The following is a 13396-nucleotide window of genomic DNA, read 5'->3' as shown; positions in this document are numbered from 1 at the left end:
TACAAGAGATTCCCCTCGTGCTCTTGGTTGCCTAGCTACATTCCTATACAATACAGCATTCATTCATGCTCTTCCCTCTACCCCACACCCAGATGTTTTGTGCTTATTAGAGTAGAGGTTAACAAAAGTACTCAGAACAAATTCCTGAGCTTTAGAAGTATATTTACTTCTAAATATATTTCCTTTGCACAATGGGCTGGTTGGTGGATCTCAGGATTCTGGCAGAAAACGAAGTACTGTAGTTGCAGCAAGCCTCAAGTCTGCCCATCCCTGGTGTAGATCACCTTTCAGAACTGAGGTGCAGGAAGTGTGAGACAGCAGCTAAGTTCACAGATGGGAAACTGGAGTGCTGTGTGCTTAATTCCAGGTTTGGAAATGCTAGCTAACACTGTGAACAACTTGCACAGTGATGTTTGAATTGGCAACTAAGGTTCAGGTTTCATTTCCTGTTGGAATCGTATTTTATAGGGTGTTTTTTATTATTCTTACTGTGCAGCAGGAAAAGAAACTTGAGTCTCGTGTGTAACATGATGAAACAAATCTTTGTCAAACATCAGCTCTCAAAAAAATGTCTTTTTTTAAAGGGAAGGGGAAATTGCATTTTCCCCCTCTCCAAAGAAGAGGGAGATTAGTTTAATAAGCCATACTTTGTGCAAGATTGAGGAGGGTTATTTTGCCAAAATCTAAGCTTTTATCTTCAAGGTTCTCTTTGCAATTAGAAGACATCAACAGTTGTTGTTAAAAAAAACAGGGCTGAGAATAGAGTTCTGAGAGGCAATTTGCACATTTTCATTCATAAGTCTATTCCATCTGATTTCCACATTAATCTGTGATTTAAAAAAGGAAAAAAAACTGTACAAAAATTGTATTTGAATACAGGTGACTCTCAACTTATGTGGGGCTTACGTTCCGGGGATAGCATTTAAAGGCAAAAGTGTATCATCAAAACACATTGGGTGCAATGGTGGATGGGATGGCGAAAGTCTTTCACCCCAGAAACCCACCCATTTTCTGTCCCTTTAAAAAAAAAAAGTCAAGCGTGTTTACTGTATGGGCTGAGTAATAAGGTCTGGGCTACGAAAGAAAGAAACAAAAACGAAAGTTATTACCATAGTAAAGTAAAGTATATTGCTGTCATTGGTTTGTCAAGTGTAGTTCCAGATTTGTCAGGCCTGTGATGATGGCTGCTTTTTAAAGCCAAAAACCATATCACAGAATTTTAGATATGTGCAAAATCTTAATGATAATTACTTTCCAGTCTGCGTATTAATTCAGGAGATGCATATTAGGTTGGCTCACTTTTAAAAAGGCAGACCAAATTGAATTCTCCCTAGTTCTGAACCTAGCAGCCTATTCATTGTGCCACATCATCCCGTAGAGATTCCCACTTAGAAACTGAATAAAAGACTTTCCACCTAGCAACAGGAGGCTCAGCTGCCTCCTTTGCTGCAAATGGCAAATGCATGGATGAAAAACTAAGGCCTCAAGGAAAATAGTTAATATCTGGAGACTTCCAAGCGTTAGCAATTCTGTTTGCCGAGGTTGGATAGTTGTTTGATGTCAACTTAAAATGCCACTTTCCTACCAAGGTTTAAATCATTTTGTCCTAGTTTTTCCACTTAAAGAGAGATGGGTGAACTTGTAGCATTTGTAGTCAGTTCCCAAATTCAGTTGAGTTTCTGCAGGAGGACAAGAGGTCAACAGAGAGCTATTTAACATCCCTGACAGCAGCAGTTACATTGACGTCAGTAGTGATCTTGTTGCCATGTGGGAAAAGCAGGAGCGGGGAGCCAGAAAAAAAAATGCATTTAAGGTTGGCTACGGTCAAGGTTCAACCACTAAACTCCTTTATGTTTGTGGATATCATCACTGTAATAAATGAAAGTATGTGAACAGAGTTGTATGTGAACAGAACCTCTTGTTTGCCAATACTTTGGTAATGTATTATGCCAAAGATTGGACAGGATTTTGAGGGTGCCCAAGGTGATGGAAAAGCACAGCAGACATTTATGGTGGGATAATACTGGAGGCATCAAGGAAGTGCTAAAAAGTGTGATGGAGTTGAAGTTCTGGTACCAGACATACAATATTTGCATGGTGAAACTGCTTTGAAAATGTGCTAACCTCATCTTGTGCACTTACCATTTTTACTCCCAGATTGAACTCAGGGAAAACCTTGTGTTTTGGTTTGAATCAGAAAACCAAAGCACAGCACTGACTGGCTAGTGTTTGTGTCAATCATGAAGCAAAATCCCTCCTTTTGGTGCTGATTAGTTATGCCTTGTGACAGCCACAATGCCACCTCCTCTGCTTCTCAGAGCACTTTTAAAGGGTGTTGAGCAAAAATACAAGCAAGGTGTTGGTGTGGATGGGGGTGGGCAGAGACAGAAAAACAAAGTAGACTGCCTGCTTGAAGGATTGTGGAGGAGGGCAGGACGCTAGTGCATCCAGAGGCTATATGTGTGTCATTACTGAGGTGAACATTGGAGAGTGGATGGGAAGCAGAGCTCACCCCTTACTAGAAAAACTTGGTCTTACTCATCTTTGATCACTCCTTTGTACTTGACTTGCAGTCAGACCAAAAATTCATTTTATGTTAAACACATGGCCATTGCTGCAAACAGCAAATATGTATTTATTTCCCACCTCCCTACCTGATACTTCCAGAACAATTTACCTGTATCCACAACATTGCACATGTCCCCTGTCCCCACCCCACTGATAGCAGCATGGGATATGGAGCAGGGAAATGTACAACAGCTTCTGCCATCCAGTAGCTGGGGAAGTTGTCCTGGACGCCTAGTGTAGAAGAAGGAGGAATTAAATGTGTGTGTACTCACATGCACTGTCTGTAGAGGTCTTTGCACATTACGTGTAACACTGCAGTACTCTCTTGAGAAAGTTTGAATTGTGTGTCCAAACTGATTACCAACGTCCTTTTTTGTTTTTTTAACAATACAGTATGGCAATCCAGGGATATAAGAAGCCTCTTGAAGATAAAGATTTATGGTCTCTGAATGCGGATGATAAATCTGAACTGATAGTACAGAAGCTGCAGAAAGAGTGGGATAAACAAAATCAAGAAGTGCAACAGTAAGTCACTCTTAGGCTCCCTTTTGTGCATAAACTCTTGCTTTTTAACTGTGCTTTAGAAAATCACCAAAATTGTGTGCCATCGTAATGTGTCCAAAAAATATATAAAAAATATATTGCAGCCTACATAAATGATAACTGTGTAAAACGCATAATTAAGCTAATGTGCATATGTTAAGCTAATGTGCACGTGTTTGCTTGTTTTGCATAATTTGTTAGGCTTTTGCTAATCAAAGGATGAGGCAAGGATCCTCAAGGCACTGAAACTGTATCTCAGAACAACCAGTAATCAACCCCCATTCTAGTGTCACATTTTACTTGCATTTTCTATCACACTTTCAAGATTATCTTAATAATAATAAAAACTATAACTTTTCTGTGGGGGAGGGGTGAGAAAAAAAGCGTGTCCAGGCCCCCAGGACCTTGTGTGGGAGCTGGAGTTGAGCAAATGAGCTGGACCGTAGGGAGCTGTTGACCCAGCAAGAGATTAGAGGAGAACTGGAAGGGATGATGATGATGATGATGATGATGATGATGATGATGAAGACGACAACAACAACTTTTATTTATATCCTGCCCTCGCTGGCCGAAGTCGGGCTCAGGGCGGCTAACATCAGATATATACAGTAACATTAGTATAAAATCAAACAATAATTAAATTACCTCCTAAAAACAGGTCAATATCCTTGTTGCCAGCTTCCTCCCTCTTCCTCTTCCTCTTCCTCTTCCTCTTCCTCTGCTGGGTGATTGTTTACAGTGGGATCTCCCTTTTCTGGAGTGGACCCTTGTTCATTCCTGTGCTAGCTCCAGATTTCCCATTGGATCTGCTGCTGCTTTTGCTCTTGAGACCCAGGTAGTGACGGTGGAGAACTGGGGATGAAGATGCGGCTTGGGATGCGGTCGGAGCGGTTATCAGGCTGCCTTGGGACTAATGTGGGTTCTTCCAGCTCCTCAGTTGTGCTGCTGTTCCCCATAAGGTGTTCCATGTCTCTTTCTCAGAAGACATATCTCACTGGCTCTGGGTTGTGTGGGATCCCTTTGGAAAGCTGAGATTCTCAGAACAAACCCATACTTGCATGGAATGGTTGTGGAATACCCACCACCATGTTCATGTGGCTTTTTGGAGAGGGTTAGGGTTTGCGTTAAGATTATCCGTCTAATGCATTAAAAAGAGAATTAAATTACTGAAGCTAAATGCATAAGAACTGGACATACATACAGGTGAAACTCAGAAAATTAGAATATTGTGGAAAAGTTCATTTATTTCAGTAATGCAACTTAAAAGGTGAAACTAATATATGAGATAGCAATCCCATGGGCATTGAACCAGGTTTTGATACTTTTGATTTGGGGAGCCATGTCATCAGCTGGTGTTGGTCCACTGTGCTTCATTAAGTCCAGGGTCAACGCAGCCATCTACCAAGAGATTTTGGAGCACTTCATGCTTCCTTCCACAGACGAGCTTTATGGGCATGCTGATTTCATTTTCCAACAGGACTTTGTCACCTGCCCACAGTGCCAAAAGTACCAAAACCTGGTTCAATGCCCATGGGATTGCTGTGCTTGATTGGCCAGCAAACTTGCCTGACCTGAACCCCATAGAGAATCTATGGGGCATTGCCAAGAGAAAGATGAGAGACATGAGACCGAGCAATGTAGAAGAACTGAAGGCTGCTATTGAAGCTTCCTGGTCTTCCATAACACCTCAGCAGTGCCACAAGCTGATAGCATCCATGCCACGCCGCATTGAGGCAGTAATTGATGCAAAAGGGGCCCAAACCAAGTACTGAATACATGTGCATGCTTCTACTTCTCAGAGGTCCAATATTGCTCTATTTGCAGTCCTTGTTTTGCTGATTTCATTTAATATTCTAATTTTCTGAGATTGTTAATTTGGGGTTTTCATCAGCTGTACACCATAAACATCACAATTGTAACAAATAAAGGCTTGACATATCTCGCTTTGCATGTCATGAGTCTATCTCATATATTAGTTTCACCTTTTAAGTTGCATTACTGAAATAAATGAACTTTTCCACAATATTCTAATTTTCTGAGTTTCACTTGTATAATAAAGAGCAATGCAAGAGAGAGAGAGAGAGAGAGAGAGAGAGAGAGAGCAGGAATTGTCAGTGTACACATCATTTTCCATCAGAAAGTTTCAATGATCTGGTCTGCTCATAGGAACCAAAAAAGTTATTTTAGTGTAGCCTTCCATTGAACCAAGAAGAAACAGATGGTACAGACCGAAGCATGTTAGCTGAGCATCTCTCAGTGTCACCTAATTCCATACTAACCATCTGGCACACTGCAAAGGAGTTCTGTATTCTCATTTACATGTGTGTATGCCTTGTCATATGTGTATGCCTCATGTGTATGTGTATGCCTCATGTGTATGTGTATGCCTCATGTGTATGTGTATGCCTCATGTCATATGTGTATGCCTCATTTACATGTGTGTATGCCTTGTCATATGGGACGCGGGTGGTGCTGTGGGTAAAACCTCAGTGCCTAGGACTTGCCGATCATATGGTCGGCGGTTCGAATCCCCGCGGCGGGGTGAGCTCCTGTCGTTTGGTCCCAGCTCCTGCCCACCTAGCAGTTCGAAAGCACCCCTAAGTGCAAGTAGATTAATAGGTACCGCTTTATAGCGGGAAGGTAAACGGCGTTTCCGTGTGCTGCGCTGGTGCTGGCTCGCCAGAGCAGCTTTGTCACGCTGGCCACGTGACCCGGAAGTGTCTCCGGACAGCGCTGGCTCCCGGCCTCTTAAGTGAGATGAGCGCACAACCCTAGAGTCGGACACGACTGGCCCGTACGGGCAGGGGTACCTTTACCTTTACCTTTATGCCTTGTCATGCTTCCGTATCATTCTTTGGATTTCAATTGAAATTGTAACTCTTGCCCTCTCTGATTCAGCCTCTATATTTTGGAAAGTTGTTTGTTCACTGTGAATTGGACACCTCTTAAGAGATCATAACTTATTTTTGCATGTGGTTCCTGAGATCAAGGTGCAGCTTTTTGTCTGTTTTTGGATACAATGAAGATGGATGACTGAACCTTTCAAAACTGCACTGTTTTTAACCATTGATTTCAAAACTGTGCCGATTTTGTTTCTTAGAAATTCTGAGCCATGCCTGGTATGAGGCTGCTAGTGTTAAAATGCAGAAAGCTACTTTCTGTTTTAAATCTAAACTAGGTCACATACTACAAACACTTCTTAGCAGAGTGATGATGACTTATCTGTTATGCTTACAGACCAATAAAAGGGAATGCAAACAGGATAACTATAATAAAAATACTGATATTCACAGAGGGGCCAAAAGGGAGTTCCTGCTTTACCATCTGGCTCTTAATTTATATTTTAGATAGGAAGAATTTAGCTACATTTTCAGTAATGTAAGAAGAGGAATCATTTAAACAAGAGATAGCCTTATTTCAGTGGGTCTTCCGGGTAAAGGTACAATGAGCTTCTTTCTGGGCTTATTATACAAATTGTCATATATAGATTAAAATGACCCACAAGTTTTGTCTCTCTGATCCCACAGGGACAAATACCTTCATTATGTGAAATGTTCTTAAACTTGCCTGTATGCAAAGCAGAAGGCAGAACATTAATAAAATAAGAACACTGAGGATAAATGCTCTCTATATCTGTAAATAGCAGAGTGTCTGAGGTTTTATCTTATCCGGAGAGATAACTGGTACGCTGAATCACTCAGCTGTGTATGGCTCATGAGCCATCACATGCATACCTGATAAGACATACAGTACAGTTCCTTCCACCTCAGAATGCATGTTGTGTACATAGTGGATCATTTGTTTGAAATCACCCCTATACCAGCTCTCTCTTTATGTGAGCATACCAGGGGGAGAGAGAGAAGATCAGGTCGCTGTTGATGTTTTGTCGTGAGTTAAGCTAAGTTAAGGATCAGTTTCCCCAATCACATGAAGGGGTTCAATTTGCGTTCAAGTAAACAGGAACAGAAGTCCCTGTGGGCCTTTCCCTATTAACAGGAGGAAGGGCAGGGACTGAGAGGTGTGTGGTGTGGGACTGGCGCATGCACCCCCTTCCCCACGCTTTGAACTTTCATGTGTTTGGGCAAATACCTGACTTCCATTAATTTGTGCCCTTGTCTTGAAATGTCACTGGAATAGCGGTTTGGTTGGGCGCAAAATCGGTGAAAGGATAGTCAAAACTGTTATAAAGTTATAGGCTGTTAGACATAAAATAATTGAGGTAAAAATACTGGAAGATGCATGGCAAAACCATAGCTGTAGTGGTAACAGGGCTTTTTGATTCATAAAATACTAAACAAAATAATTTAGTAGGTTTTATCCAACCTCAAATGAGACCTATTGAAATCAATGGACCTAAATTACTTGTGTGACTTGATTTCAATTGGTCTCTTCTGAGTAAAGCTATCACCCATTAGTTTTATTTCTTGAAAGACCATAAAACCAAAAAAATGTTGATGTTTGAAATGTGGCTGCTTTCCAAAGCAAGTATGTCATCATCATCACCATCACCATCACCACCACCACCACCATCATCACCATCATTTTGCTGAACAGGAAAGGGAAATTATCAGATGCCGAAGGCTGTATTTGCCTCAGCCGAAGGCTGTATTTGCCTCAGCCAAAGCTTTAGACTACAGCTTTTTATTTAAGTAAACTAAACTAATTTAATCTTAATCATTCCTCCATGAACTGGCCAGTCTTCACTCAAATCAATTGATCTGATAGGTTGATGTGGAAGTTTCTGCGCCTGAATACACCAAGCAGAGGGACTGCAGTAGTAATATCTCATACGACTTAATTTGTGAATCAGGTTCCAAATGTGCTGCCTTATGTCACTATAATTTAAATATGCAGCTTTAACGTAGTTATTAAATAAAGTACCGATTTTAACACAGACAGTACTTCAAACTGAGGTCCCCTTTTTTCATGGGGGAAACTGCTCCCTGCTCTTGGCTACTAAAATGTGGGGCCCATATCCTACAAACATAGCAGTTCTCACAGAAGCAAGGCCACATTTGAGGCCCAAAGGCTGCTATTATTTAAGAGATTCAACATTCCTAACAAACCCTCCACTTTTTCAGCTGACTTTAACAATGTCTTTTTGTTCCCCTAGGAAAAAAGATATATCCTATACAAAAAGCTCGAACCAAATAGAGAACCATGTTGGTGATGGCCTTGAGGAAACAGAAATCCTGATAAGTAGTAACGCAAAGCAGAAAGAACCCTCTTTTCTCAAAGCCTTAATCAGGACCTTTGGCCCATACTTCTTAATTGGCTCCTTCTTTAAATTAATTCAAGATCTGTTGTCTTTCGTCAACCCCAAGTTGCTAGGGTGAGTTCTGCACTCTCATTCAAGTTCATTTCACATGATCCATTAGCACAGTGTTTCCAAAACATAAGTCTCCAGCTGTTTTTTTGAACTACGACTCCCATCATCCCTAGCTAGCAGAACCAGTGGTCAGGGATGATGGAAATGGTAGTCCAAAAATAGCTGGAAACCCTATTTTGGGAAACCTTGCATTAGTGAATAGCTAGTGAAAAGGGACGCGGGTGGCGCTGTGGGTAAAACCTCAGCGCCTAGGGCTTGTCGATCGCATTGTCGGCGGTTCGAATCCCCGCGGCGGGGTGAGCTCCCGTCTTTCGGTCCCAGCTCCTGCCCACCTAGCAGTTCGAAAGCACCCTTAGGTGCAAGTAGATAAATAGGTACCGCTTTATAGCGGGAAGGTAAACGGCGTTTCCGTGTGCTGCGCTGGTGCCGGTTCGCCAGAGCAGCTTCGTCACGCTGGCCATGTGACCCGGAAGTGTCTCCGGACAGCGCTGGCCCCCGGCCTCTTAAGTGAGATGGGCGCACAACCCTAGAGTCGGACACGACTGGCCCGCAAGGGCAGGGGTACCTTTACCTTTACCTTTTAGTGAAAAGGTAATAGTTTTAAGGCGCCACTTGCTTTCTGCAAGCTTTTGGGGTTTTTGCATTTACTGCACTCCATTCCCTGCATGTCGCAGGACACCTATTTTATCCTGTGCTGAGTCCTTGCCTATCTGCATAGCAGATGCGGGGAATCGCAGGGGAGAATGGCAGTCTGATAGGGAAAGGCTGTCAATGAGGAAATACATAATGGGTTTTCATGTGTTTACTAGTTTTGCATAAGAACACTGAGTGGGAAACAAGGGAGGCTTTCATTTAGACATATCACTAACATGACTAAATGGAGGAGGTATCTCCTCCATGCACCATATTTCTTTCCAGTTCACACTTGCGTGTCTACATGGGAAAGAATCCCATTTTGAACTACAACACACAAAAGTTCATCTATGTGTGTTGATTGGCAGATGCAAAGATTACATGTGTGCATGCTTTCCAGTCAGGGACAGCACAAGACATTGTGCTGCCTGAGGCAGGATCTGCATCTGTCTTTTTGATAGGGAAGGGCTGTAGCTCAGTGAAATATGCTTTGCATGTAGACGGTCCCAGGTTTAATCCTTGGCATCTCCAGGTAGTGGCTGTGCAGAAGAAGAGGGCAGGGGATGATGCTAGAAAACAGTATAGAAGACAGGAAAGTGGCCAGACTATCTTTGTGGCAGACTAGCAGAGAGCTTTGTGAGGAGGCACAAATTTCCTATCACCACCCGAGGCAGTTGCTTCATTTTGCCTCATGATAGAGCTGGCCCATTTTACCGTGCCTTGCATGTACTATGTAGCTGTAACTTGCTTCAGCTTTTCAGCCCCTCTACACACTAGGCTGGGATGCGGGTGGCGCTGTGGGTTAAACCACAGAGCCTAGGACTTGCCGATCAGAAGGTCGGTGGTTCGACAGGATGAGCTCCTGTTGCTCGGTCCCTGCTCCTGCCAACCTAGTAGTTCGAAAGCATGTCAAAGTGCAAGTAGATAAATAGGTACTGCTCTGGCGGGAAAGTAAACGGCGTTTCCGTGCGCTGCTCTGGTTCTCCAGAAGCGGCTTAGTCATGCTGGCCACATGACCCGGAAGCTGTACGCCGGCTCCCTTGGTCAATAAAGCGAGATGAGCGCCGCAACCCCAGAGTCAGCCATGACTGGACCTAATGGTCAGGGGTCCCTTTACCTTTACACACTATGCTGGGACAGTGAAATCCAGGTATGCCATTTGACCAACACACAACACCAATCAATGTACAGATGTCTGCCCGCCCCTCCCCTACTTTCCACAATATTTTTTATTTTAGATTTTTTTAAATTGGATTGCTGTAGAAAAATGAAGTGGATAAAACAATTAAGAAGATGTTTGAGGCTGTCTTATGCCTTCTAGGCATGTGCCCAAAAGAATGGTTTGAATTATTGGTGCTTCTACTTTGCTGTGGGTAAGAATCAATAGTGTGTTGTGCTTTGCCCCACTAATCTCATTGTTTCTTCCCCTTGTTGTCTATTTGTTTCATCTCCTTCTTAAACAGTCTGTTAATTGGCTTCATTAAGAATAAAAGCGCTCCCTTATGGTGGGGATATCTGACTGCAGCTTTGATGTTTTCCTCTGCCGTGCTTCAGACGATAATCCTTCACCAGCATTTCCAGTACTGCTTTGTTACTGGGATGAGACTGAGAACGGGCATCATCGGGATGATCTACAGAAAGGTAGAAGCAGGCTAATGTTTTTGCAAGCACAGGCAGTGAATATGAACAAGAGATTTTGCTTGAGGGTGCAGAAAGAAAGCACCATATTTTCTTAATGTTGTAAAAAGGACGAGCCAATAGGACTTGGCAATGCACTGAATATGAGGAGTGAAAGAGAGGGAGGATTCAAATGCACAAGCCCTGGACTGTGTACTGCATGCAGTGTCAGGAAAAGACTTACATCAACTATCTCTAATCCTGCACATACACATTCCATGTTTCTTCTCAGTGTTCTGTCATTTGCAGTTTATTCATAAATGCTTCTGTTGCCACTTGCAACATTAAATCTTAAAGAATTAAGGATTTTTAATCTAGCTCTCAGCCCAGCTTTGACCACCCCCAGTCCAGAACTGTCCTTTTATCTGCATTTCCATAATTCTGGCATCATTATTTAATCCTGCCCTTTTTCTTAGTTGGCTCTCATCAACCAGTGCTTGGGTGGCTGACATCTCAAGAACAATCCTGCAACTATTCAACTATCCCCCCCCCGCCCCCCCACTTGACATCTCCTTCAAAGACTTGGGCTCCCTTCACACGCACACATTCAGCCATGTGGAAGCAAGCTCAGATGTGGCTGCAGTCTTTGCATGTGAGATTACCAGAGGCATGCGGGTGAGGTTTAATGTGTGGGTCTTTCCCACCCATTAATTGCTTTCCTTCCAGCATAGTGCCAGCTGGATGGAAAAGATCCACACGGATATGTAGGATTTTGTATAAATTGGTGTGCTTGTGAAGGACTCCCTAATATTATGTTAGCAAGTAGAATGAATATAAACCCATTTTCTTTTGGTGTTTGTAACTGGATAATTAGGACCATCCTAACCATGTTCGCCACAGTTTTGTTATTTTTGAATGTAACCCAAATTGCCCTTGGTATTGCCCAACACAGGCCTGCTTTTGTGCAGGAAAACACATTTTGCTACCTGCTCAACACCAGATACACCATGCTGAGTTTTTATGGTACTAGCCTGATAGATGTGCCATACTGTCTTGCTTTTTTTATTAATCAGATTTGCTTAAAAGCGATTGTGTAAAAGCTAAACGAATTTGTGGCAGCTGAAAATCATTCTTGAAAGAATAGTTCTTCAACTGGTAACACTAACCATTGCACACATGTAAAAAGTGGATTTGATGCTTGGTGTATGACATACTGTGCACATTTAGCTCTATTTGTGCATCATGTGTTTGCATTCTTGGTACCCCAGCTACAGCTGCTTGTGAAATCCTCACAAATACTTCTCCTCCATACCAAACTATTTTAATTATTCCTCTGTTTTGCAAGTTCCCCAAGTCATTTGTATAAACAGGATATATTAAAAAACAAGACTGTATTTGAGTTTGCTTATATTTGCATACTCAAATGAGTGTAGTAGTGGTTGGAACAATTTTATATCTTTAGTTATTAACGAGTGGCTAATATAACAATACAATGCATAATGGAAGCCCAGCCCACCCCACCCTCTGTGTACCAAGTTTTGACATATCTTTGTTTTGTGGAAAAATCTTACGTGTGGAAAATCTTACATGATGAGCCACTACGCAGAACAGCTGCCAGAGGGAGGGTCTTAGACTGGCAGACCCAAGCTCACTTACAAGGAAGTAAGACCCATTGGACACAGTAAAGTCTTACTTGCTAGTGAACATTCATAAGATAGTGTTGTTAAAGTAGCTTCTATATAATAGTGGTCGTAACATGAACTGATCCTTAATATACATTTCCTGAAGAGCTTTCTTTCAATTCAAAACTCTTAATATGGAAGGTTTGCATGTGGCAATCTTTTCCTATTGTTTATTCCTTTTGGACTAAAGTCTTTAGCAAGACACAGCTGATTGCTAACCAGATTATTGCCTTAGATCCAAAAACTGCTTTATTACCTGTTTATGAGGGAGAGGCACAGTATCTTACCCAAAGAGACCTCATGAGGGCTGCAAGACATACTACAGCGAAGTTTGGGAGGTCTTTAAATACAAGAGCCATGGTTTATGGAACTCTGGGACTTGATGCTCATGGAAAAAGTAACTAACAAATTGTAGGAACAAAGAAGTAATAAGAAGTCAGGCAGCTTTAATTCACCTGTATGCTGCCAAAACACAACAAGGATACAGGCATCCCATGGGGATCTTTGGAAATACAGTTTTTGTTTGATAAGAGGAATAGTTTATATAGAATATGTGCTTCTACTGCATGGGATACAGTACTCTTGGGAAGTGGCAGAGAGGATGTTCTTTCTGTTCTGGAAAATAAGAGTTTTAAAAATATGGAAGGTGGGATTTCTGGTGGGAGCTTGGAAATACAGCAGGAACCAGTGAAGTTGCCACAAAGCTAGCGAGATATGTTCCCAACAGCCAGTCCAAGCTGTAATCTGGGGTAACTGAAGTTTCTGAATAGTCTTTGGAGGTAGCCCCAGGACTGATGCATTGCAGTAGTCCAGTCTGGATGTTCCCAGAGCATGGATAGCTGTGGCCAGGCAATCTGCCCAGAATAGTATTCAGATAAAACACCAACTGAAGCAAATGGAAGGTATTTCAAGGCATGGAAGCCTCCAATGACAGACCAGGATCTATCAGCATCTCTAAGCTGCAAACCTGATTCTTGGGGTGGTGGAAGTACAGGATCAAGATGTTACAAAATGAGGAAATATG

At 42.3% G+C, this 13396-nt stretch overlaps 1 protein-coding gene across 3 annotated transcripts in view; it reads left to right on the top strand.

Moving 5' to 3' along the window:
• The window catches only part of ABCC3 (ATP binding cassette subfamily C member 3), an 82644-nt gene that overhangs the window by 37516 nt on the left and 31732 nt on the right, over positions 1-13396 (top strand). For all 3 annotated transcript variants that reach the window (XM_080993584.1, XM_080993583.1, XM_080993585.1), the window contains 3 exons: positions 2962-3093; positions 8225-8443; positions 10537-10714. In XM_080993584.1, the coding sequence (XP_080849710.1) occupies positions 2962-3093; positions 8225-8443; positions 10537-10714 (529 nt within the window). The remainder of the gene's footprint in view (positions 1-2961; positions 3094-8224; positions 8444-10536; positions 10715-13396) is intronic.

This window comes from Podarcis pityusensis (genome assembly GCF_964106645.2).
Source record: "Podarcis pityusensis genome assembly, chromosome: 2".
Taxonomy (NCBI): domain Eukaryota; kingdom Metazoa; phylum Chordata; class Lepidosauria; order Squamata; family Lacertidae; genus Podarcis; species Podarcis pityusensis.
This window is presented reverse-complemented; position numbering and strand designations above follow the sequence as displayed.